At 42.0% G+C, this 25,907-nt stretch overlaps 1 protein-coding gene across 7 annotated transcripts in view; it reads left to right on the top strand.

Moving 5' to 3' along the window:
- Window positions 1-25,907, top strand: part of PKP4 (plakophilin 4) — a 212,063-nt gene that overhangs the window by 106,575 nt on the left and 79,581 nt on the right. The window contains exons 2-5 of one of the 7 annotated variants that reach the window (XM_050969183.1): window positions 7,131-7,200; window positions 9,529-9,563; window positions 25,357-25,488; window positions 25,590-25,780. In XM_050969183.1, the coding sequence (XP_050825140.1) occupies window positions 7,172-7,200; window positions 9,529-9,563; window positions 25,357-25,488; window positions 25,590-25,780 (387 nt within the window). In that variant the 5' untranslated portion in view covers window positions 7,131-7,171. Of the gene's footprint in view, window positions 1-7,130; window positions 7,201-9,528; window positions 9,564-15,635; window positions 15,657-25,356; window positions 25,489-25,589; window positions 25,781-25,907 lie in introns of those variants that run through there. The other 6 variants (XM_050969181.1, XM_050969180.1, XM_050969184.1 and 3 more) reach the window with 6 other exon arrangements.

Below are 25,907 nucleotides of genomic sequence, written 5' to 3'. Positions count from 1 at the left end.
ACACCTACTTATTTCTCAGCATCGTGCACGTTGTGGCTAGATGGTGATCCTGAGTCACTTTACGCAAGAGAAACCTACATTTTAAATAATTATTTCAAATAGGACAATAAAACAGGAGTAACAAACTTTCTGCTTTTCTGAGGTAATAGCCCCAGAAGTTCTTTATTATTTAACAGAGAGCCTGAGCTGAATGCTGGAACAGGAGGCAATAGGATGTTGAAGGGCTTCTGTGAAGGAAGAGGAATAAGTGGCTCTTGGAGCCTCTGGGCCTGATCTAAAACCCATTGAAATCAGTGGGAATTTTTCCACTGACTTCAAGGTCTGGGGATTGGTCCTGCTTTGAGCGGGGCTTGGACTAGATGACTTCCTGAGGTCCCTTCCAACCCTGATATTCTGTGATTCTATGAAGGTGGATCAAGGCCTCTGATAACAAGAGTAACTTCTGTAAACTTCTCATTTCTGGGCAATGAAAATACTTACTTACTGAAATAAGGACATGATTGCTGGGGGTGGAAGAGATGTGGAGATATCAGAGGATGAGAGGCTTACAGTCACCTGGGTTGGGGATCTGGGCTAAGGGTGGTTGGTGGTGAAGTAAGATAGGAAATATGTGTAAACGAGCTCTTAAGCTAAGAAGTGGGGGCTTAGTAGGTTTTAACACATGCAATAGTTTAAAACAACACACAAGGGTGTATGGATTGTTTGTAAGGGGTCTGTTTAGTAATGAAACAGAAAATCACTTCAAGTTTAGAAAATGCGGAAACAGTTTAGATACATACAGGAAAGGGAATATAAAAAACTACAGATTTTGCAGAACATGATGTGAACCTAATAAGTAACTATGTCACTTGATTTTTGTATCCTCCTCTTCCCATTTCCTTATTTTGCTCCCATTGTTTGTCACTATCACTTGGTGTCATTTTTAATTTAGATCACAGGCTCTTTGGGCTAGTGAGTCTCTTTTATTTGCAGAGATCCTAGAACATTTTTGGACACAGAATACATAAGTAATAATATTCAAAGCAATAATTGCCAAGTGATATACAAACTTAAATGGGAAAGAGCCCAGGGGATCCCCCGGGTCAGCGCGCCGCCGCGGCAGCCGGCAGCCCAGAGGATCCCCTGGCCCAGGGAAACCCTGGGCTGCCGGCTGCCGCGGCAGCGCCCTGACCCAGGGCACCCCCTGGGCTGCCGCGGCAGCGCCCTGACCCAGGGGACCCCCTGGGCTCCGGGCTGCAGCGGCCGCGCGCTGACTCGGGGGACCTCCTGGGCTGCGGACTGCCGCGGCGGCGCCCTGACCCGGGGGACCCCCTGGCCTGCCGGCTGCCGCGGCGGTGCGCGCTGACCCAGGGTCAGTGCACCTCCGCGGCAGCCGGCAGCCCGGGGTTTCCCTGGGCCAGGGGATCCCCTGGGATGCCGGCTGCCGTGGCAGCGCCCTGACCTGCAGGACACCCTGGGCTGCCGGCTGCCCCGGCGGTGCCCTGACTCAGGGGGCCCCTGGCCTGCCGGCTGCCGCGGCGGTGCGCGCTGACCCAGGGTCAGTGCGCCTCCGCGGCAGCCGGCAGCCCAGGGTTTCCCTGGGCCAGGGGATCCCCTGGGCTGCCGGCTGCCGCGGCGGCGCCCTGACCCAGGGGACACCCTGAGCTGCCGGCTGCTTCTCTGTCCCAGCAGCAGCGGCCGGTCAACCATTTAAAAAAAAATTGGGGGGCGCTTTTTGGTCCCCCCAAATCTCGGCACCCTAGGCAACCGCCTAGTTCGCCTAAATGGTTGCACCGGCCCTGATGGTACCTGCCATAGTTATCCCCAGATGAGGTGAGGAAAGTGTCATATGAAGAAAGAAGTAAGACTGCCTCCCTAGAAAGAAATCATCTGGAGAGGACTGCAAAGTGTCTCTGTGACAGTTTTATCGAGATGTCTCAGGAGGATTCAAGGGACATCCTTGTGTACATAAACAAACTTTTCTGGTCCTCCCTCCTCACCCCCCCCCCGGGAATGAAAAACATAACAATGCTACCTCTCTCTGTACTGCTACCTCTCCTAGTACAAGTACATTAATGAAAAGTAACTAGGTGTAGTCTGTTAAAGTTGACACCATCAGGACATCGTGTCATGGGAAATAGAATTACACACTTATCCGAGGATCCTTCTCCTTCATTTCACCTGTGCTCGACTGCTGGGACTGGCTGGACTGTGCTGGAATTCCGAACAGGTACTGCATGATAGCTATCCCTCTGCTCACATCGCCCCATCCTCCTCCTCTTTCTCCTCTACCTCCTCATCCTCGCTGTTCATGCCAGTGGCCTGAGACTCAGGCTCCTTGGAGGTATCCTTGCCTATGGCATGGAACTCCTTGTAAAAATGGCAGGTCTGCAGCTTGGCACCGGATTGCCTGTTGGCCTCTCTGGCCTTTTGATATGCCTGATGCAGTTCCTTCACTTTTATGCAGACTTGTTGCTGATCCCTTTCGCACCCCTTCACCTGCATCCCCGTACAATCTGCTCATAGATGTCCATGTTTCTTCTGGTCCATAGCTGTGCCTGCACAGTCTCTTCTCCCCACAGACCCAGGAGATCTAATATCTCCTATGTACTCAAGGCCAGAGAGCATCTGGAGCCCACGTGGTCAGCTGCACACAACAATGGAGAGCTACTAGATGTGCTCATGATGCTAGACAATCAGGAAAAGGCATTTCAAAAATTCTAAGGGCTTTAAAGGAGGGGGGGGGGGGCTTCTAGTCATTGTGACCCCTGGGCAGTTGATTTCACAAGGGTGACCAGCGTAGTCAGTGTCTGGTATTGTGTGACCGCTGTTGGAGGACTGTTATAGTAAACATAAGTAACATAGTGTCCGCTGTTGTGCTGCGTCAACCTCAGTATATTGACCATGGCTCAGTGCAACTTGGGGAGATGATGGTGCATTATCGTAACAGGGTGCTTACATTGTGGGAGATAAATTTAAGTGCAGATACATGCACAACTAGATCAATGCAACCTAACTTTGTAGTGTAGACCAGGCCTGAGTCACAGTGATGTGCCGGTGACAGAAAGGAGCAGCCCTATTTCAGCGGCATCTGAGAGCCCCAATCTATTAGTATTTTGTCACTTGCATGTCAAAAAGTTTCCTCTGCAATAATTTTATTTATACATAGATAATCTGTTAGTGTCTTCAGGTTTTCATTGACACCCTCTGAAATCACAAGAATATTTATTCCTTACCCACACTATGAAGTTATGCTGATATAGCTGTTGTGTTGGCTAGGAATGTGGGGAAAAAATCATGTGTGCCTGAAACCACACCATCTCACACCTTCCCTAAGTTCCCTGTAAGCTGCACACCCATGCAGCAGCCTCTTTAGTGCTGCACAGGCACTCAGGGAACCTGCCCGAGGATTCTGCCATGGCCGTGGGAGGGATGCCCATCTCCCCAGCCCCAACCTGCAATGGCCAGGGCATCCCAGCCCCAACTCTGCTATGGCCCAAACCTGCCGCACTAGGGCGCCAGAACCCAGCCGCAACTGGGGCGGCACAGCCCGGCCCAGACCCAGCCACAGCTGGGGCAGTGTGACCCAGACCGGACCCAGGCGTAGCTAGGGCAGCCCAGCCTGGCCCGGACCCGCGCACCCAGCCCCAGGCACCCAGCCCCGGCCCAAGCCTGTTGGGGATGGGGGAAGGGTGCCTATCCTTCAGCCCCAAACATGGAGCTGCCGCAGTGAGGAGAGGCACCTTTCTCCCGCCAGCCCAGGTGCTGCTGCTGGGAGAGAGAGCTGGAGAGAGTCCTTTCTCCCCGCTGTAGCTCTGGAGCACCTTCCTGCATCCCAAACCCCCAGTCCTAGCCCCCACCCCAGAGCCCACACTCCCAGCCCTCACACCCCTGTACCCCAACCCTCTGCCCCAGCCCTGAGCCCCCTCCTGCACTCCATGAAGTGCTCATACTTTCAGATCCTGAGGTCTTAGATATAATCCCCACAGCAATCACACCAAAAGCATATTGTAGGACAATTTTTCTTTTTATCTGTATCAGACATACGTATGTAACGTACTCCCGTATAAAAAGGACAGTGGATTCCATGATAATTGTGGTGAGATAAGGCTTTACTAAAGTGCCATTTAAGGACTCTTTAATCTTTGGAAATACTTAAAATGCTGATTTTTGAAATAGTTCGTTCATTTATTTATTTATTTACTTACTTAAGATTTATCATGCCATAGCACTTGGGACTTGGTCAGTTCCCAGCCCCATAATCCTAGGCACTCTACTAACACCGTAATCATGAAGACACTCCCTGCAACAGCGTTTACTGTCCAGAAACCTGAAGAATAAAAAGGGCATTGAAGATCAGTTGAAAGTTATTGAAGTGAAAAACATGGGTAACCTGTTTTAATAAAAAATAGAAGAAATGTAAGACCCCATTATATTGTACTTTTCATGTTTTTCAGTGGTAGTTTTGATGTATATTACAGGTATCTAGAGCTGAATGTATGCCATTCTATTGGGAGATGCTCTACAGCAAGAATTTGAAAGCATAAAAAACACTATATTATTGAAAGTGTGTTCTTGTTGTAGACATTTAACATGAAAATTAAAGGATAGATGAAGTGATATATTCATTGTTAAGTCACTTAACAAATTCTGACAGTAACCCTGTGTAAGCAACAAACCCAAGTCCATGTGAATATTGAGTATCTGACATAGCAAAGACGTGTCCCAATGATAAAAGCCTAACTAAAGAATAAAAAAGTCTCAGACCCTATATTTGCAAGTGCATCAAAAACCATCTCCATACCTGCCCTCCTGAAAGGTGATAAGTCACCCCTGTGCTAGGCTCCAGCCAATCCACAAGCCAAGAACTGGTCTTGCAATTCCCAGACCAGGTATATAAGCCTCACAGGAGGAGCAGCAGGTCAGTCTGCTCAGTGTCTCTCTGGGACTTGGAAGTCATTCCTGCATGATGGTGACAATGGACTCCTCAAGCCTTAGACTGCTCCACTCTTGCTCTTCCTCCAGCCCTGCTCCTATTTCTGCTCCAGCCTCACTCCAACCCCACCCACCTGCACTCCTGAATCCAACACTGACCACTGGGCATGACTGCTGCAGCTCTGACCACTAGGCATGACCATCTCCATCACAGTTCCTGACACTTCCAGTGAGAGCCCCAACTTCCACATGGGACCTAAACAGTGTCCTCCTGCAGCTTATGGAGCCTCCTTTCAAATCATTATCAGAGCGCGTATACCACCTCACCATCAAGATGGTTTTTCTTATGGCCATCATGTCAGCATGGAGTGTCAGTAAGCTCTAGGCCCTGATGGCCAACCCACCATACATGTTCTTCCATAGGAACACAGTGTGATGAAACCACACCCAATGTTCATCTCTTAAGCAGTCTCAGAATTCCACCCAATAAGTATTCTTACTAAAACTTCACTCTTCACTCCCTGGATGTTTCCAGGGCCCTCTCCACTATCTCAACAGGATCAAAACTTTCAGACTCTCTCCCTGCCTTTTTGTAGCTTTGTCTGCCACTTCAAGAGGCCAAGCTGTCTTGTCCTAGAGACTTTTGAAGTGGATCATGGTATATTTCCGTCTACTGTCAGTTGGTTCAAGTCTCTCTCTGTGAACAGCAAGGCTCACTCTAGCAGGGCAACATCTTTAACCTGTTTTAGATATGTGCCATGCCATGAGGTCTGTGAAACAAACATGTGGAGCAACCCTTTGACCATTAAGAACTATGCCCTTGTCATGGCTGCCAGGACAGATGCCAAATATGAAGAGCAGGGATTCATTCTATGACTGACATAGCTGAGACTTCTTCCTCCTATCATTGGGATGGGGGTAGGGTTCTGTCTGCCATATAGTGGAATCTACACTGACACATAATTGAAGAATGAATGGTCACTTACCCTGCAATAATTGTGGTTCTTCAAGATGTTTAGTCAGTGTGGATCCCATGACCTGCCCTCCATCTCAATTTTTGAGTCCTCAGCAACACAGACTTTGAACTATGAGGGAATTGAGGGAGGGTCAGGGCTTCTCTGCCCTTTATTTCCTCCAACGGAAGCACAGTGGACACTGCTAGCCAAAAAAGAAAGTGACTCAGCCCTCGTCCAGACTAACCCGCGGCATCGGCGGGTTAAAATCGATTGCTCGGGGATCGATATATCGCGTCTAGTCTGGACGCGGTGTATCGATCCCCGAGCGCGCTTACATCGATTCCGGAACTCCATCAATCCGAACGGAGTTCCGGAATCGACGCGGAGAGCCGCGGACATCGATGCCGCGCCGTCCAGACTGGTGAGTACCTCGATTTTAGAAATTCGACTTCAGCTACGTTATTCTCGTAGCTGAAGTTGCGTATCTAAAATCGATTTTAATTCCTAGTCTGGACGTGGCCCCAGACTCATGAGGTGTATGTATGTCTCTAATGGGATGCACGCTGACTACAGCATCTCGAAGAACCACAATTACTGTAGAGTAAGTAACATGTTTCTTCCTGGCTCATATATCATCACCAGCAATCATACCTCTCTACCTTAAAATATGAGACAAGCCATCAAAATGTGTGACAAATGACCAGTGTGTGATACCTCTGGCTTTTTCATATTGCTCCATAAGCAACAGATTATGTTTAAGTATAAAACCTCTTTTTAAGGATTCTTTTTAAGACTTCTCCCACTGACACAGCTACTGCTTCTCAGGGAGGTAGAATATCTACACCAATGTGCAAATGCCCCCCATCAGCAGAGGTAGTGTCTTCACTGAAGTGCTGTAGTGGTTCAGCAGCACCACTGCAGTGTTTTATGTGCAGACAAGCCTTTAGACTCTCACAAATCCTGCAAATGCAGAAAGCCCAGCCTTCCAGGTACTCATTGGGGGGAGCAGGGGGAATCACTTTCACGAACTTGTGTGTACAAGGGCCCAGCTTTCTGTGTTAAGCTTTTTTCACCCTCACCCATCACCACAATGTGATCAGCACCATCCCAATAAATAGGGCTGAAACTACTTTAACCTCCAGTAGGAAAATTAGAGATCCTGATAGGTGGGATGTATTCTGATATTTAGGGAGATATTAAGATTATGACACTGATAGCTACAATGTCTGTCATTCTGAATAACTTCTTTATATTTCTTAGAGTTTTGATGAAGGCAAGTGTTGGAGTGTAGGCTGAGGACAATGAATGATACAGAACTCAATAAATCCAAGTGAGTGTGTACAGTAAAGAGCAAATGCATGTAGAAAGATTAGATTTCAGCATTCAGTCCTGGATAACACAAATCTGTTTACTCTGCACATGTATATTAAACTAAACTCAGTCACAACTTGAATGTGGATTTTCATGTTTGTTCTTATGAAGATCATTTTTAATGTCTGCACTCAAATACAGCTGTAAAGTTTAGTTTGCAGGCTAAAAGCCAGTAGGGTTTACTACGGTTTACTTGGCTGACTTGTACATCTGTGTGTCTAGGCACAAAGTCTACCTGAAAAACACTGAACTTGTGCATAACTATATGTTCATATTCAAAATTAAAATACCCTTAATTTTTATTTAAAGGGAAAGGACTCAGTTCCTTGGCTGTGGAAAAACTATTCAGGGTAATTATTTTTGAAGTGAGTTAGCAGTATACTTTTCATGAGAGGAATGGGGGTTTAGACAAATGAGTTGGAATTGGGGTAGAGATGGGAATTGCAAGCAGGGGAAGGAGTGTTTGTGAAAATAGCAGTACATTCACCCTTTCTGACAGTTAAGCTCATGCAACAGTGGTAGTATAAGGTAACTGACTGTCATATCTAAATTCAGGTATACCCAACCTCTTGATCCAAATTTAAGTCTGGCATAGTGGTGCTTTTCAGGCAACATGAAATGTATGCAAGAGCTAGACTTTCAGCGGGCTATATTGGACCACTTCCTTCTTCACAGCCTTTATAGAAAATATGGCATAGTGTAAATAAAGTTGTAAGGCAAGTGAGCATCTTGAATAAACATTTTAACCTAAACTTCTATTATACCATCAAATGACTGAAAAGAATATCTGGCAATCTTCCTTCCCAGATCACTCCTTAGCTGTAATCTTACATGCTAAATTTCAGTCTAATGCAATTTTTTGGCATTTTGTAAAATACTAAAAGTAAGGGTTAACACAATATTGGCTTGGATACCCCCGAAGAAGTACAGGAAATTACTGAGGATGGAGGGACTAGCAGTAAAAAAAGGAGATAACAGCTATAGATAGAGTAGCTTTTCTTCTTGAGACCTGGATTTGAATCCCGGTTTTGATTAAACATGGCTCTGATTATAGTTCCCATTTGTGTCACAGAACACAAGTTGGCACAGTTGAGCATGAATGGCAGTATTTCTTCACAAGAGGACCAAGAAAGGTCCTGTATACACGCTTACTTTGAAAGGTGATAACCAGCTAGCTTTCTCAATTCAAACTGAGTTGCTGAGATTTTTGTTGTGTAATGTGGCAGAGGTGATGAGTTGTAAAGGAAAAAGAGAGCCAATTTAGAAAGTAGCATGATGTAACAGAAATATTCTGACCAGCTTTCCATTTTCCCGTTTTTCTAGAATATTGTGGAAAACTGATGTTAGGGAGAGTCCTTTTTGTCTTCAAGCATAAGGGTATTTTGGAATATTTTGCAGTACTCTACTAAATCTATCATTTTGCATTGACTGTTTTTAAAAGATTGTCAATTGTACCTAGTGTGTGGAAATACTTTTATTTTGCATAAATTCTTCTAATGAAATACACAGATATGCTAATTTGAATTTCTCATCCACCTGCAAATGTGGTAGTATTAAAATCTGAAAATGTTAATGTGGAGGGAGGAAGAGTTTAAATGGTCATAAATACATTCATAATGTGAAAGAATGTACAGTTGTAGAGCTATACTGATAACATACTTATCTGATGAAACTTTATTGCCCGTGTTGTGTATATCCTTGAGCATCTAAAATTGTTTTGTCTGTCTTAACTTTCAGAAATATTCATATTCAGTTATATAACTAGTGTTTTACTTTTCATCAGTCATAATGTACTAGATATCAAAAAACTGTTTGGAAAATAATAGAGTACATCCGCTAAAATTTTTCATCAGCCTTTGTTAGTTGTAATTTATTTCAATATAGTGTCCTTCATACAGAATTTTGCAAAATGTTTTACAGCATTATATTGATGATGTCACACCTCAGGTATGCAGTGTATATCATAAGTCATGCACTTATCAATCCTATAGCAGATAGGTTTAAATGCCACTTAGTGTTGTGAAATACTTAAAGGCATTTCCTACGATTTAATACAATAGAGTATAACATTCAGAATCATTGTGAGTTAAATTGTGCAGAATAGAAAGCACGACATTAGTAACATTTACTTGAGAAATATCTGGGGTTTTTTTAAATTTATTCTTTGCTGGTTTTTGGATAGTTTCATATTAAGAAACAATGTTTAGTTTATAAATCCAAAATAGCTCCCTTTTTAACTTTAGTAATAAGGGAAATAAATATAACTTTTTTTCCCCTTTTTCTGTAGCTCTACTGAGAAGTCTTTTCCTTGGAGATCAGCAGGTACAATCTTTTTTTATGTAAACTTTTCATCTTATGGTTTAAAAAAGCAATTTATTTTCCTAGCATTCTCTCATAATTTACTGCCTGTTCTAAAGTAAACTGAATATTAACCTTGATAGCACAAATACTATGTATCTGTTGAAAGCATCTTGTGCAAAGTAGTGGTTTTTGTGCAAAGTAGTGGTTTTTTTATATACTTTTGTTTACACTTATGTGTTACCTTTTATTTTTGTAAAGTATATTCCAATTAGAGTCTATTTATAATTTTGTCTGTATGGTCGTTTCTTGTGCCTTTGAATTTTCCTGAGAGAGAAAAATGAAACTAAGAATATGTCTACGCTACGGGATTATTCCGATTTTACAGAAACGGTTTTTGTAAAACAGATTTATGAAATCAAGTGCACACAGCCACACTAAGCACATTAATTTGGTGGTGTGCATCCATGTACTGAGGCTAGCGTTGATTTCTGGAACGTTGCACTGTGGGTAGCTGTCCCGTAGCTATCCCTTAGTTCCTGCAGTCTCCCCCGCCCATTGGAATTCTGGGTTGAGATCCCAATGCATGATGGTGCAAAAACAGTGTCCTGGGTGATTCTGGGTAAATGTCGTCACTCAATCCTTCCTCCGTGAAAGCAACGGCAGACAATGATTTCGCGCCCTTTTCCCCTGGCTTGCCCTGGCAGATGCCATAGCATGGCAACCATGGAGCCTGTTTTGCCTTTTGTCACTGTCACCATATGTGTGCTGGATGCTGCTGACAGAGGCAGTACTGCAGTGCTACACAGCAGCATTCATTTGCCTTAGCAGAGACGGTTACCATCCATATTGCACCGTCTGCCATTGTAAATTGGCGATGAGATCACAGTTATCAATCATTTTGTACTGTCTGTTGCTGTCATAGGTGCTCCTGGCTGGCCTCGCTGAGGTCGGCCGGGGGCGCATGGACAAAAATGAGAATGACTCCCCGGGTCATTCCCTTCTTTGTTCTGTCTAAAAATAGAGTCAGTCCTGCCTAGAATATGGGGCAAGTCTACTAGAGAGCCAGAGGGCACAGCCACTCCGGGTCAGAGCCCCAGAGATCCTGCAGAAATGATGAGCTGCATGCTATTCTAGGGGGTGCTCCTGCAACAACGCCACTCATTGCTTCCCTCCTCCCCCAACCCTCCTGGGCTACCGTGGCAGTTATCCCCTCATTTGTATGATGAAGTAATAAAGAATGCAGGAATAAGAAACACTGACTTTTTAGTGAGATAAAATGAGAGGGAGGAAGCCTCCTGCTGCTATGATAGTCCAGGCAATACAGAATCTTTTCTTTAGACATGAAAGTGGGGGGCTGATAGAGCTCAGCCTCCAGCTGCTATGATGAGGACAGTTACCAGCCATTCTGTACCATCTGCCAGGAATGATCGGGAGTCATTTCCATTTCTACCCAGGCGCCCCCAGCTGACCTCACTGAGGCCAGCCAGGAGCACTCACGGGATGATGACTGTTTGTTTTCTACCATTTTGTACCATCTGCCATCAGGAAAAGAAGGGGAGGGGATGCTGCTGTTCAGCGCCACAGCACTGCGTCTACCAGCAGCATGCAGTAGACATACGGTGACATTGAAAAATGGCAAGAAATGATTTTTTTCCCTTTTTCTTTCATGGGGAGGGAGGGCAGGGTAAATTGACAAGATATACCCTGAACCACCCTGGACAATGTTTTTGACTCTTCAGGCATTGGGAGCTCAGCCAAGAATGCAAATGCTTTTTAAAGACTGCGGGGACTGTGGGATAGCTGGAGTCCTCAGTACCCCCTCCCTCCCTCCATGAGCGTCCATTTGATTATTTGGCTTTCCATTACGCTTGTCACGCAGCACTGTGCTGAGTCCCTGCTGTGGCCTCTTTCTGTCATAGCCTGGAGATTTTTTCAAATGCTTTGTCATTTCATCTTCTGTAACGGAGCTCTGATAGAACAGATTTGTCTCCCCATACAGCGATCAGATCCAGTATCTCCCGTACGGTCCATGCTGGAGCTCTTTTTGGATTTGGGACTGCATCGCCACCCTTGCTGATCAGAGCTCCACGCTGGGCAAACAGGAAATGAAATGCAAACGTTCGCGTGGCTTGTCCTGTCTACCTGGCCAGTGCATCCAAGTTCAGATTGCTTTCCAGAGCAGTCACAATGGTGCACTGTGGGATACCGCCCAAAGGCCAATACCGTCAATTTGCCACCACACTAACCCTAATCCGACATGGCAATACTGATTTCAGCGCTACTCCTCTCGTCGAGGAGGAGTACAGAAACCAGTTTAGAGAGCCCTTTATATCGATATAAAGGGCCTCGTTGTGTGGGCGGGTGCAGGATTAAATCGGTTTAACGCTGCTAAATTCGGTTTAAATGCGTAGTGTAGATCAGGCCTATAAGAGAAGCTTTTTTTGTATATTGGGTCTCATCTGCAATTATTCCATTATGTACTGTAGAAATTTACTCTTCATAGCTGATAATGTCTGTGACAATTATACTGTGATGTTTAAGTTTGAAGATTGTTTATTTGTTTTTCTTTTTGCAGCTCCTCCCTGTTTAGGCAAAGGCAATCTTGTCAAAACAATCTTTTCTTTTCTGTTCACTCTCTTCAGTGCATATGGCAGCTTCCCTTCCTAAAACAAGGAAGGTTAGTCCTGTGGTGTGTTGTATTCTACTTATCAATCTTAGATAGTGAATGTGGGTGGAAATCTTCATAGATTTTAAAATCAAAAGATCATAGATTATAACAGGGGTGAGCAAAGTGTTTGGCCTGAGGGCTGCATCGGGTTTCTGAAATTGTATGAAGGGCCGGTTAGGGGAGGCTGTTAGAGGAGGTTAGAGTTTAAACTGCACTTCAGAGTTTTTAGTCTTTCTCAAGTGAACTCTGGTGAGTAACAGGCCTGTCTTCTTGCATATCAGTCTGGGTGGAACCCCAGGTCCAACCACTCAAGCTAAATCTCTAGGGTGCAGTCCCTCTATTTTTCAGCCATGTTAACGCAACAGGCCCAGCTGAGTTTCCCCTCAGGAGTCTGTGACAGTATAAATGTGCAGTGACACAAATAGCTCTTCAAAACAGAGCATTATTTATTCCTTTACCTAAAGGTATATAGCACACAATAAACCAATAAAGTGTCTGTACGCCTATTCCTGTCACCTAACCCTCAAACTTTCCTTGTAAACTTTGGTATGTTCAATCTAGTGCAGTTACCTCCATCTCTGGGTTGGAATAAACAGTTTGTCCTGCCTGTCTCTGTTTCTCCTTGCTTGTCTGTAAGCTCTCACTATCATGCCCTGGGTGCCCCCCTTTTTCTTAAGACCAGTATCTTTAAAGTTTTAGTATACCCTTTGGTTCTGGGGCAAAATACAACACACCAGACTAGCTGGAGTCAGGCACAGGGTATTCCCCCCGCCCCATTAATGGTTTCCTCATTGTTTCCCGAAGGATTCTTGGTACATCTTATCATAGCCCCATATCATTGCTATTGTTTCATTTCCTGTTGGTTTCTCCCTTACAGCCTCCTTAATTTTAATGCTGCATTTAGGCACAATAATAGTGCACAGGTAATCTGAGGGGCATATGATATTTATAAAAAAAAAATACACGTGTAACTGCCTCATTCTCCTCAGGCTAATTTGTAATTATGGCCACCGCATATCCTTTGAACTCAGCCTACCTTTCCTCCCAACATCTTGCAATATGGTGCGGTTGTATTTCATATTTGATGATACGCAATTGGTGAGATAGTAATTCATTTGGCTAAAGGTAATTTGCAGTGCCCATCTTGAACCGTAAAATTATTTCAGTATATTTATAGTAAAAGTGCATAGACTTTGATTAAATATGCCTGATTCTTATGTCATTTCCAAGTAGGTGTGTGCGCACCGTGTGCACGATCGTCAGAAGGATTTTCCCCTAGCGGTACCCGGCGGGTCGGCTGCGGAGCCCTGTGGAGTGGCGCCTTCATGGCCATCTATATAGGTCCCTGCTGACCCGCCGCCTCTTCAGTTCCTTCTTACCACCTGCGGTGGTCATTGGAGCAGCTCTGTCTTCCGTTAGCAAGCGATTCCCTAGAGGTCAGTGCCGCACAAGAAAAAGAGGGCTGACAGGGTGCAGTTCCTTACTAGAGCAGTGGAGCATACAGGCACCAGTGGGGGTGTGTCCTGCGTCGGGACACGCAACCTTGGGTCTGCCTGTACCGGCACCATCGACTCTGGCCTCTCCAGCAGGTCTTTGAGTCCAGCCCCAGTGGACTCCCTGGCGCGGGAAGATTTGGAGGAAGACTTGGATGCTCCCTCCACAGCAGCCAGGGAACTGATTACCATGACGGCACAGTCCCCTGCTCCACTGGCCTGTGCACCAGCACCAGTTCGGCATAGGGGCATGCCTACTATGATGCACTTTCACCAAGGTACTGCTCCCTGGTTTAACTTTCATTAGTAAACCCAGGAGGCAAGCCTAGCAGTCTCATCAATCAAGGTGCACCTGGCTGCTATTTCTCTTTCCGGCCGGGTGCAGCAGGGCAGTCAGTATTTGCTAGCACCGCGGTTGGATGCTTCCTTAAAGGGCTAGACAGGCTGTACTCCTAGGTGTGGCAACCAGTCCTTCCATGGGACCTTAACCTGGTCCTCTCAAGGCTGATTTGGGGGGGGTGGGGACCTTTGGAACCTCTAGCAACTTGGTCTGCTTAACCTCTCTTAGAAAGTGGCATTTCTCATGGCTGTAACTTCAGCCAGAAGAGTGTGTCTGAGCTCAAAGCTTTAAAGTCTGATCCCCCTTATATAGTGTTTTATAAGGACAAAGTGCAGTTGTAGCCTCGCCCAGCCTTTCTACCTAAAGTAGTCTCACAATTTCATGCAAATCAGGACATCTTCCTACCAGTGTTCCCAAAGCCTCATGCTAATGACAGGGAATGCATGCTCCATTCCCTAGATGTTAAACAGGCACTGGCTTTTTACATTGAGTGGACGAAGCAATTTGGGAAGTTGACGCAACTCTTCATCGCCCATGCTGAAAAAATGAAAGGCCTGCCGATCTCATCCCAACAAATCTCTTCTTGAATCACGGCCTGTATCAGGACATGCTATGACCTGGCAAAGATACCAGCCTTAGCATTGACGGTGGACTCCACAAGAGCGCAAGCTTCATCTGAAGCATTTCTAGCGGAGGTCCCTGTTCAGGATATCTGCAGGGTGTCGACGTGATAGTCTATTCACACCTTTACATTGTGGTACACCATCATACAGCAGGCTAGAGACGATGCCTCATTTGGTAGAGCAGTGCTGCAATCTGCAACTTGGTAAACTCCGACCCCTTTTCTGAGTACTGCTTGGGAGTCACCTACTTGGAATTGACATGAGCAATCACTAGAAGAAAAGAAAATGGGTACCTACCTTTCGTAACTGTTGTTCTTCAAGATGTGTTGCTCATGGCCATTCGGAGACCCACCTGCCTCCCCTCCGTCAGAGTATCTGGCAAGAAGGAACTGAAGAGACGGCGGGTCGACAGGGACCTGTATACATAGCCATTAAGGCGCTACTCCAGGAGACTCCACAGCCAACCCGACGAGTACCACTAGGGGAAAAACCTTCTGACAATAGGGCACGCAGTGTGCACACACCTACATGGAATGGACATGAGCAACACCTCTGGAAGAACAACAGTTACAGAATGTAGGTAACCGTTTTTTATCTGTATAAATAGTAATAATTGAATATGCTTCCATGTTTTTCTAATCTTCCTTGCAATAAACTCAGTCTTGTGTGTGTGCCTTTAAAATAACCATGGTGACAAATGTAATGCCAGAAGTGTGAAATCAAGTTTTTATTGTGTAATTTAAAGGTAAATTGACTTTGGTTTATTTTTCCTTACTGTGATAGGTTTTCAGGAAGCGATTTACCAATGGGACATATCTAGACAATGATTTCAAAAACAGTTTCCTGCCACAAGATCATTTCAGAGACTATACTAGAGAACATATGTTGTTTCCTGGTTTTTTCCTATGCATGAAGATAGGAAAAAATAAAGACCTTTGCCTCCTGGGTTTACTAAAGAAAGTTAAACCAGACATTGAGACATCACAGAATGTAATTTCTTATGAAGTGAACAAAGTAACCTTTTCCCCTCCTTTGGCTTATACTTAATTATAAGACCTCGGACTTCCCTTTTGTTTATGCCCTTTCTCAGGTTGGGTGCTAATAAAGAAGTCATAAAATGAGGAAAATGGGCTTTACTTTGTCTCACAGTGCTTCTCACAAGATATGTCCCTCTCAGCTCTGAATTAAGATTGTGGTCTTTTCCCTCTTTTTTCCTTTTATAGATTAGATTTAAGATCTTAATATTTAAACTAATTACACAGTGGTGTAAACTGTAGTTCTGGTAATCAGTTTGTCTGCTTAGGTGATTTGTGGAAGGCATCTAATATTAAAAACAAGCCAAAAAACAAAGCTGATACTCGCTACAGCCTAGGTTTTGTTTTTTTCAATTACTTTTATGGAACATGGAAGTGCTTATGGGCATTCTTAGAACACTTTCTAAGGGATAGCAAATAAGTTTCTAATCTTGTTATACTCATTACATCAGAATCCAACTTTTAGTGACTTCTGTGGTCCGTCAAGAAATTATATAGGAATGTTCATATAAAACCATATCTATCTCCCCCAATTTAAGGAGAGGATGAGGGAGATATAATATGTGAAAAGCTGAATTTACCAGAAGTTTTAATTGGAGGAAGATTTAATTTTTGTCCTGAAAGCATTTTAAAGTCATCTGAAATTTAACTTTTCCTTCTCTTATTCCCTTTCATATTTTCTGTTAATTTTTTATCCCATTTTGCTTGTTTATCTGATGTTCCAGTGTCTCTTCATAGCTGAAAAAGGAGATGTTACTTGATAGGTTTCGTTCTTGTTTGTCCTGTCCTCATCTCCTCCTCTGTGCTCCACACAAACACACACATGCACATCTTAGTCGTCTCTTTTCCTCCTCAATTTTCTCATATAGCAAATTTCTTCTCAGTCTTGTGTGTCTCCATGACTTCCCTAAAAGCAGCTCTGCCCTAGTTTTTCTTCTATCTTTTATCTTTTTCTATTTTTCTAATCCCTCAAATCTCCTTCCATTTGTATATTTCTTTCCATCTTTCTGACTTTTTCTCCCCCTCTTTGTCCCTAGAGTGAGGGTTGCACTTACCAAAGTGGTGTATCCACAGCAGTAATAGCTGGAGCATCAGAGAGACTCCAAGTGATCCTTGTGCAGGAGCCTAGGAATACAGTGCTTCTGCTGCATGGGATTCCCCTAATATTATGCCCAATTTAATTTACTGGTGCATAAAGAGCTTTCATTTAAGTTCACATCTTATCATGTGCTGATGTCTTTCTCTGTTGTAACTGAAACTCTGTTTCTCACTGAAACTGACTCAGGAGGATGCTTCCCGCATTCTTCTATATTGTGCTGCTGATATTGTTCGTTAAATAGGGATCATCAAGAGCAGTGGTCCTCAAACCATGGGATGTGGGACCCCCCCCAGGAGGTGTGGAGGAATGTTCTAGGGGAGGGGCGGCAGGGCACAGCTCTGTCCCCAGCTCTGCTGCGGCCCTGTCTTCTCAACCACAGGCACAGCTCCAGCGTCGACCACCAGTTCCCGGCCCCACTCCCAGCTGCGGTTGTGCTCCTGGCAATGGCTCCAACCATGACTCCATTCCTTACTTCATCCCCAGCCCCACTCCCAGCCACAGCCCTGGCTCTTGACCACGGCTCTCAAGAGGGGCACGACTGAAAAAGTTAATGGACCACTGATCTAGAGCAATTTCTGAGCTTGAGTAATAATGAAAAAATATATATTACAACAAATTGTATCATTTACTTATAATGTAAATTGATGTAGAAGTCTTATTTAACATTATTTACCTTTAAATTGAAGCAATAATAGAACTATGATAGATTGTGCTTACTTATATTTTTACTCTTAAGCTTTATTTTGAAGATTTGTCAGCACAGGATGCTTTACAAACCAAGACCTGAAAAAAAAATTACTGAAGTTAAAGATAAATGAGAATACCACCTTAAATCATTTTTTCTTTTTTCCTCTGAAGTTAGTAATTTACAACAGAGAAAGACATCAGCACGTGATAAGATGTGAACTTAAATGAAAGCTCTTTATGCACCAGTACTACTGTACAGAATTTATAACAGAGATATAACATGAAGTATGTTGTTTTGCAGATGCTTATAAATACAGTATTGGCTCAGCAATCATGTATAAAAAGCTGTTGAGGGCTTTCGTTCTCATGATTTATGGTAACACAAAAAGCTAGAAAGAGAACAAACCCTTCTATTGTGCTTTCCTACCAACACCCAGAACTCCTTTCAAAACCTTATGGATCTTCCAGCTTTTATCACAACTGTCAGTATTTTCTAGGTGAGGAATATGGGACTGATGCTAAGTGTTGATTCTGATCCCCATCATAGTAATGCCTGTGTATTACTGCACAAGCCATTTTGATTCCCTCTTCATTCCTCCTCTGTTTCTCCTCAAATAGTGAAGGTTATTGTCAGTTGAAATGGTCTAGTACAGTCCATTGATATTATATAAATGACACCCCTTGTCTTGTTCTGAGACAAAAAGTAAAATTAAAGATTAAAATGGTTGTTAGAGACAAATGTACAATAATTTAAATGTAGCGTTCTATCCATGCAAACTTATTATTCAAGACTGTTAATAATATTGATCTCTCATACTCAGTCATCCAGACAATGTTGAAAGAACTGTAGGAGGGAGACATTTCAACATCCATATATTATCCTATATTCTGTGCAACATTCATGTTGAAATGATTAGATGTAATAGCACTTCATGTCAATTCTACTTATAACGTGGTCATAATAGTTGCTATAGTGAATTGATTGCAATGTCATAATAACCCAGATGTTTCTGACCTAAAAATGTTCTTCCATCAAGTAATTGTGTTGATTGACTAACCAATCCTATGAATTTGTCAGCAGTTAGTGGGAAGTGTTAATTGTTTTTTAATCTATAATTTGAAAGATATTGAACTCCTCCTGCTCATAGAGGCAAATTAGAGAATACAGTTTATGTGGATTTTCTTTTATGGTTGCTTGCACAATTATTGAGGCATTTGATATTTTGTTTAGATCTATGTGCCAGTAAAACTCAACGTGTTTCCTTTTGGCTTCATAACTTTAGGCACAAATAAACTGTGCTTGTGTTTTTAGAGCTGTCATTTGAAGCATGTTGTAATAGCAATTGCTTTCGTACCTCATCTGTTTTTCATCCTGAATACCACCAGTTTAACATACCTGGTTAGTCCTTTACCAAGGTTTGGGAGAAGTTTCATTACCTTTAGCTGTCAAATAAAATTTTGATTTTTTTTTTAAAGCAAATTAAAATATTCTAGCACTCCCTTCTCATCTCTCCCATCTCAACCTCCAGGCCCAAACTTTGGCTCACTCCAGAGATGCTCCTGTGCTAGTAAATGCCTCTGAAAGAAAATCTTTTGACCAGGTGGACTTTCTCAACTATGAACTCTTTCTCTCCTGTAGTTGTGCTATATTCCTTGCTAAACAGCATTTATCCAGACTTATCCCCTGTCCAGAATCCTAGCCTCTTACTAGGTACCTCATTCTTAACTCTTACCTGACCTCTGCTTCTTGGGGCTCTATCTCTGGTTCCCCTATCTAGGTGATCTCACACAGTTATGTCTCATTTCAGAGAAGCAGCCGTGTTAGTCTGTATCCGCAAAAAGAACAGGAATACCTGTGGCACCTTAGAGACTAACAAATTTATTTGAGCATAAGCTTTTGTGGGCTACGGCCCACTTCATCGCATGCATGCAGTGGAAAATACAATAGGAAGGAAGATATATATATATATATATATATACATACACACACACACACACACAACATGAAACAATGCATGTTACCGTACACACTCTAAGGAGAATGATCAGTTAAGGTGAGCTATTACCAGCAAGGGGGAGAGAAACTTTTTGTAGTGGTAATCAAAATGGTTCATTTACAGCAGTTGGCAAGAAGATGTGAGAAACAGTGGGGGGAAAATAAATATGGGGAAATAATGTACTTTGTGTAATGACCCATCCACTCCCAGTCTTTATTCAAGTCTAATTTAATGATGTCTATTTGGCAAATTAATTCCAATTCAACAGTCTCTCGTTGGAATCTGTTTTTGAATTTTTGTTGTTGTAATATTGCGACTTTTAGGTTCGTAGAGCGATGTCCCTCTGCCATGTACATTGGCCAAACCAGACAGTCTCTATGTAAAAGAATAAATGGACACAAATCAGACATCAAGAATTATAACATTCAAAGAGCAGTCGGAGAACATTCAATCTCCCTGGTCACTCAATTACAGACCTAAAAGTCACAATATTACAACAAAAAAACTTCAAAAAACAGACTCCAACGAGAGACTGTTGAATTGGAATTAACCTTTTCACAAAACCAATCTTCAGTAAAGTAGACAGTCTGATAATAGCACAGAAAAAAGTGTTGCTTCAGACATGGCACCAAGATGGTCAGGTCCTTCCAAACCAGGAATCTAGCTAGTGCAGTAAAATAAGCAGGAGGGGTCCTTGTCTCATAAGTATGCAGCTTCTGTAGTAATACCAGTATCCAGCTGGAGATTATTATTTGACGTTTATACATTTTAAACAAATTAAAGTGTGAGACAAAATAAATAAAGTGATTAAAATAGCATGTCAAAATACCTTAAAGATTTTACCAGGCTAACTTTAAAAAAAACAAAAAACAAAGATCAAATCACCTACTGTATTTCCAAATAACTTGTAGCCTTACACGGCATAGGTCCAAATCTATATATATTTTCAGAATATTCATAGGATCCTAAGATTGCCTTTTCAGAGAGTGTCTTCAGTTATGGCTTGAGATACAAGAAGTAAGAGAAACAAGATTATTGAAGTACTGAACAAACAAATTAACTTAAAAATGTAATGGCACTGGCAATATAGCTGACATTATGCACTTAGCCAAAGTCAGGGTCATTGATTTTCAGATTATTTTCTTTGGGAAGATCTTGAATAGGATACGAGGGGTAACCCACAGTGTTTGAAAAATACCAAGAGTTTTTCTTTTGTTTTTTATTTTAAATTTATTACTAGAGAGCTAACGTTGATGGTTTAATGTTCCTTTTTCAGGCTGATACCTCTAATAAATCAGCACTCCTTTGATGCTATGTATTTAATGTAGTTCTCCGAAAGAGCCTAAGTCGTGCTGCATTTAAACAAATGAACCATCTTCAAAATAGTTGAGCAGTCTACATTGCTGAGAAGTTTTATTTCACTATCAAACCCTTTAACATTTTATGACCAGCCTGTTATTTTGTAATGTATGCTATTACAGTTGTCATGGTATAATTCCCCACTCTGAACCTTAGCGTCCAAAAGATGGGGTACCAGTATTAATTCCTGTAAGCTCAATTACCAGCTTGGTACTTGTAGCGCTGCCACCAACCAGGAATTCCAGTGCCTGATACACTCTGCTCCCCCTAAAACCTTGCCCGGGGACCCCCAAGACCCAGACCCTCTGGATCTTAACACAAGGAAAGTAAACCCTTTCCCTCACCGTTGCCTCTCCCAGGCTTCCGCTCCCTGGGTTACCCTGGAAGATTACTGTGATTCAAACTCCTTGAATCTGAAAACAGAGAGGAAAATTCACCTTCTCCCCTTCCTTCTCTCTCCTCCTCCCAGACTCTCCCTGAGAGAGAAAGTAATCCTAACACAGAGAGAAATTAACCTTTCTCTCCCCCTTCCCTCCTTTCTCCCCACCAATTCCCTGGTGGCTCCAGACCCAGTCCCGTGGGGTCTCACCAGAATAAAAAGAACAATCAGGTTCTTAAACAAGAGAACCTTTTAATTAAAGAAAGAAAAAACAGTAAAAATTATCTTTGTAAATTTAAGATGGAATATGTTACAGGATCTTTCAGCTATAGACACTGGGAATACCCTCCCAGCCTAAGTATACAAGTACAAATTAAAATCCTTTCAGCAAAATACAAATTTGAACGCCTTCCAGCCAAATACACATTTGCAAATAAAGAAAACAAACATAAGCTTAACTCGCCTTATCTACCTAGTACTCACTATTCTGGACATATAAGAGACTGTATCAAAGAGATTGGAGAGAAACCTGGGTGCATGTCTGGTCACTCTCAGAACCCAGAGAGAACAACCACCAAAAACTAACAGCACACACAAAAACTTCCCTCCCTCAAGATTTGAAAGTATCCTGTCCCCTGATTGGTCCTCTGGTCAGGTGACAGCCAGGCTCACTGAACTTGTTAACCCTTTACAGTCAAAAGAGACATGAAGTACCCCTGTTCTATTAACCCTTAACTATCTGTTTATGACAACAGTAAATGTTTGAAATTTCCTTATCTCTTAAAGATTTCATAGTGAATTGCAAGAGTAGGTTTAAAAATAGATAGATATTAGACTTTTATTTTCAAGATACAAATTGGAACTCTTTGAAGATGTAAACAACTACATGCATTTCTTTTGAAAAGAGTGAAAATCACACTGCCCCACCTTTTTTCTGTCACATTGAATAGAAACCTACTGTGTGTTAATCCACATTTCTTCAACGTGTCAACATTATCATAGTGACTTTCATCACCTTTATTTTCAATTTATCTGAAAAATTCTTGAAAGACTAACCAGTTTTGATTCCACAAGATCACATTCTGGAATCCATTATCACATAATCATATGAAACGTAATTTCCTTTGATACTTGTTGAGAGAGATGACTCTTTATGGTTCCTTTTATTAGAACTGAAGAATTTTTAAGCAATGAGAACACTTTTATTTTAAAATACCTTTCCTAAATTATAGGAATTGCCATGTCACAGCTGATCCTTTGTCCATTTAGTCAGATATCTGGTCTCTGACAGTGTCGGTAGTAGATACATCAGAGGAAAATGTTTAAAAACCCCAATTCTCTCAATTAGAGAATAACAAGCCAATTATGGAAAATTTTGTCTTAATCTTAATTATTAAAAATATTATTAATATTTTTAGTGAGAGCAATGTGATATAATTTGCCTTGTTTTTGGAAATCCCCCCAATGGATTGCACACCCCACTTTGGAGACCACTGCACTAGAGTTACAGATCTTTGCAAAATAATGAAAGTCCTGAGCTCCACCCACTGCCTGACCCGGGCTCCTAAGATGGATTTCCCCCTTCTTTGAAACTGCATTCTTGTTAGCTTTACTGGCTAGGCATAGTTCCTCCTTCCTGCCTTCTGTCTCTCCAGCCCAGTCATCTTGCATGTGGCAATGGATTTGTCCTCTACCCTTCTGCCCCGAGAAGCACTTTTCCTTAAATATAGTGTCCAGGTCGAGGAAACTCCAGCCCCTTCTTCCAGTCAGGCTTGTGTGTAGGGAGTAGATTGTTTCATGGTTATGGGCTGGTAATTTAAGGACAATTAGAGTCAGAGTCCTCAGTTATTGTCTTGATGATGACTTCTGAGATCATCCTTCAAGGAGATGTCAAGCACCTTTCTTGGGCAGGGTGACTTTCTGGAATACATCATAATAACCTTGCCTTGTGCAAGGTTAAACATGGGTTTAGCACTACAACATGGAGATCACAGTAGTTTGACCTAGACATATCCCACTCTGTCACAGAGGTGTCTGCATCTTGGTTGCCAGCCTCATGAATGTCTGGATGCCCAACATTTCAGAAACCATATTAAATATGTAAAAAATGTCCCTCTTATTTGACACCCCATTACACATTTAAACCTCATCTACATTTGTCTCTGGTCTTGAAAAACTTATATAATGAAAACAAAGCATCCAGTATTTTGGGAGAAATCATGTTTATTGAATGTAAAATATTCATTGGCATTTTGAAGCCATTCAGCAACCATCTTAAATGAAATTAATCTAATAGGGTTGCTGGCATCTTGTAAAATTCATTTACTGGAAGCAAAATCACTTCTGAAGGTATGAAAACATATTACTTGAAACTTGTTATTCAAAATATGTATACAGAGATTATTTTCTCTTGAAAATACATACCAGTAAAACTGATCCCAGAAGAGGAACTAGTGATTGTCTCACCATCTAATGTCGGCACGATAAAACAGAATAAATTTGGGTTTAGGTGTAACGATAGACGTTTATTTATGTCAAAATGGATACCCCCTTGTAGATGTGAGCACCCTCTCTACTTTGATTGTCACTTAATCAAACCATGTTAATAGCAAGTTTAGAGGAGGGTCATTCCGTACTTTTTTGGCAGGAGAGAACATTGTTATGATAACTGATCACATGAGTGAAAAATGAGGGCAAAAATGATAGATCTACAGAACAAAATTCTTATGCTACTCAAAATTGGAAGTATAAGCTTGTTATGCAAACAGAATTTAAAAAAGTTGATGTAATGATGGAATTATTTGAAGAAATAGTGTAAGGATGAAATTACACACACTTTTTCTCTATGTATTAAAGTCAATGTAATTCTTACATAAGAGAGATTTCCCAAACTATACGTTTTACTGCTCAATTTTCTTGTTAAAATACTGTAATCAACACTAGTAAAACATCTTTTGTGAAGCACCATTCAGTGACAAAACCACTTGTGCACTCAGAGGAAAATGAAGATAATAAGGAAAGTTGTTCAAGGATTGTTTCAGATTTTTCATTGATTTATGGTATGCAGTATGGTTCTGACCTGAAATGTAACTAAAAATATAGTCATAGGTTTCCATGTTTGCTGTGTGTCAATGATTCTTATCAAATGTGAAAGTTTACATGTAAACATAGTTTTCTGAACTCTGTTCTGCATTCCCAAATTGGGATCTGAAAGTAAAGCTGGATTCTTTCCTTTAGACATTATCATTCATAATAATAAAGGTTACTAAGCCAGATTTGGTTCTTAGAGGCACTTGAGTAGACTCATTTTACTCAACTGATTTTTATGTGCGTAAATGACTTTGTAAACATTTATGTTGCTGATGCAAAAGTAGGAATGCAATTCAGACAGCCTTTTAATTGTGTTGGTCCTGTAGTGATAAAGGAGTTAACAAATAAAAACTTATTTTGCACTACAATCTGCAGATTGACCCACACAGAGAATAAGACTATGTCTAAACCAGAGACCTTACAGCTGTACGCTTGCAGCTGGTCTGCTGTAAGGGGTCCCATGTAGCTGCTCTTTGCCAACAGGAGAGGGCTCTGCTGTCAACATGATTAAATCACCCTCAACATACAGCAGTAGCTATGTCATCGGGAGAGCATTTCTCAGCAACGTAGCGCTGTCCACGCCAGAGCTTCTGTCGATGAAACTTATGCTGGTTGGGGGGGTATTTTTTCACACCCCAACTAACAAAAGTTTTACCAACAAAAGTGCTAGTGTAGATATTGATTAAGTTAGAAGGTGCCATTTTCTCAATCACTTCAGAGTAGAATCACATTTTAAATAATACACTGCATAGTTGTGAGATATGAATCTGCATTTTGCATCAAAATAGGCAGGGGAAGTATAACAAAACTCAGAATTTTATACCACCTTCAGAAATGTAAGAAGCTAGCTTGAAGAGCTTCTCACATGTAAGGTTCAGGTAAATGATTAGTTGGTACTGACATACCAATGGAACTGTGCCTCTCCTATTATATAACATCTAAGTTCTTTGTAACAGGTAGTATATAAGACAATAACAAAGTACTAGTAAAGTACTGTCAGTTATATAAGCAACATTAGCTTTAACTAATTGAACTCTGCTTTCAGATGTGCCAACTACAGATGTAAGCAAACCCAGAGTGTCCGACAGCATCCATATCAATACTTACCAGGTTAGAACAGAGCCAGAACAAGGGAACCTCTACTCACCAGAACAGACATCTCTCCATGAAAGTGAGGGTCTGTTGTACTCATTTTAAATACTGGAAGTTTATTTCTTTATAGATTGTGTCAGAATTGTGTAATAGCTTTTTTTTCTCATACTGGTTTCATATCTGCAGGGTCAGTAGGTAACTCAAGAAGTTCAACACAAATGAATTCTTATTCTGACAGTGGTTATCAGGAAGTAAGCAGTTTCCATAACAGCCAGAACTTGGGCAAGGCAGAAAATAGACAGCAGCATTCACTTCCTGGAACCACAAGTAATCATTTGGGGAGAAACTCACGGGCTGAAGGACAAACTTTAGTTCAGGTACGCAACATAGCAAATGCTTTTTTCAGCTTAATTGTTGCTCTGAAATACATTTTGAACACAAATATGTCTAGTTCTAGATTTTTTATTATAGGCAAGAATTAATAAAGTTCCTTTGAAATATTTC

The sequence above is a fragment of the Gopherus flavomarginatus genome, chromosome 10 (genome assembly GCF_025201925.1).
Source record: "Gopherus flavomarginatus isolate rGopFla2 chromosome 10, rGopFla2.mat.asm, whole genome shotgun sequence".
Lineage (NCBI taxonomy): Eukaryota > Metazoa > Chordata > Testudines > Testudinidae > Gopherus > Gopherus flavomarginatus.
Note: the sequence above shows the minus strand (reverse complement) of the source record. Positions and strands in the feature narration are given on the sequence as shown.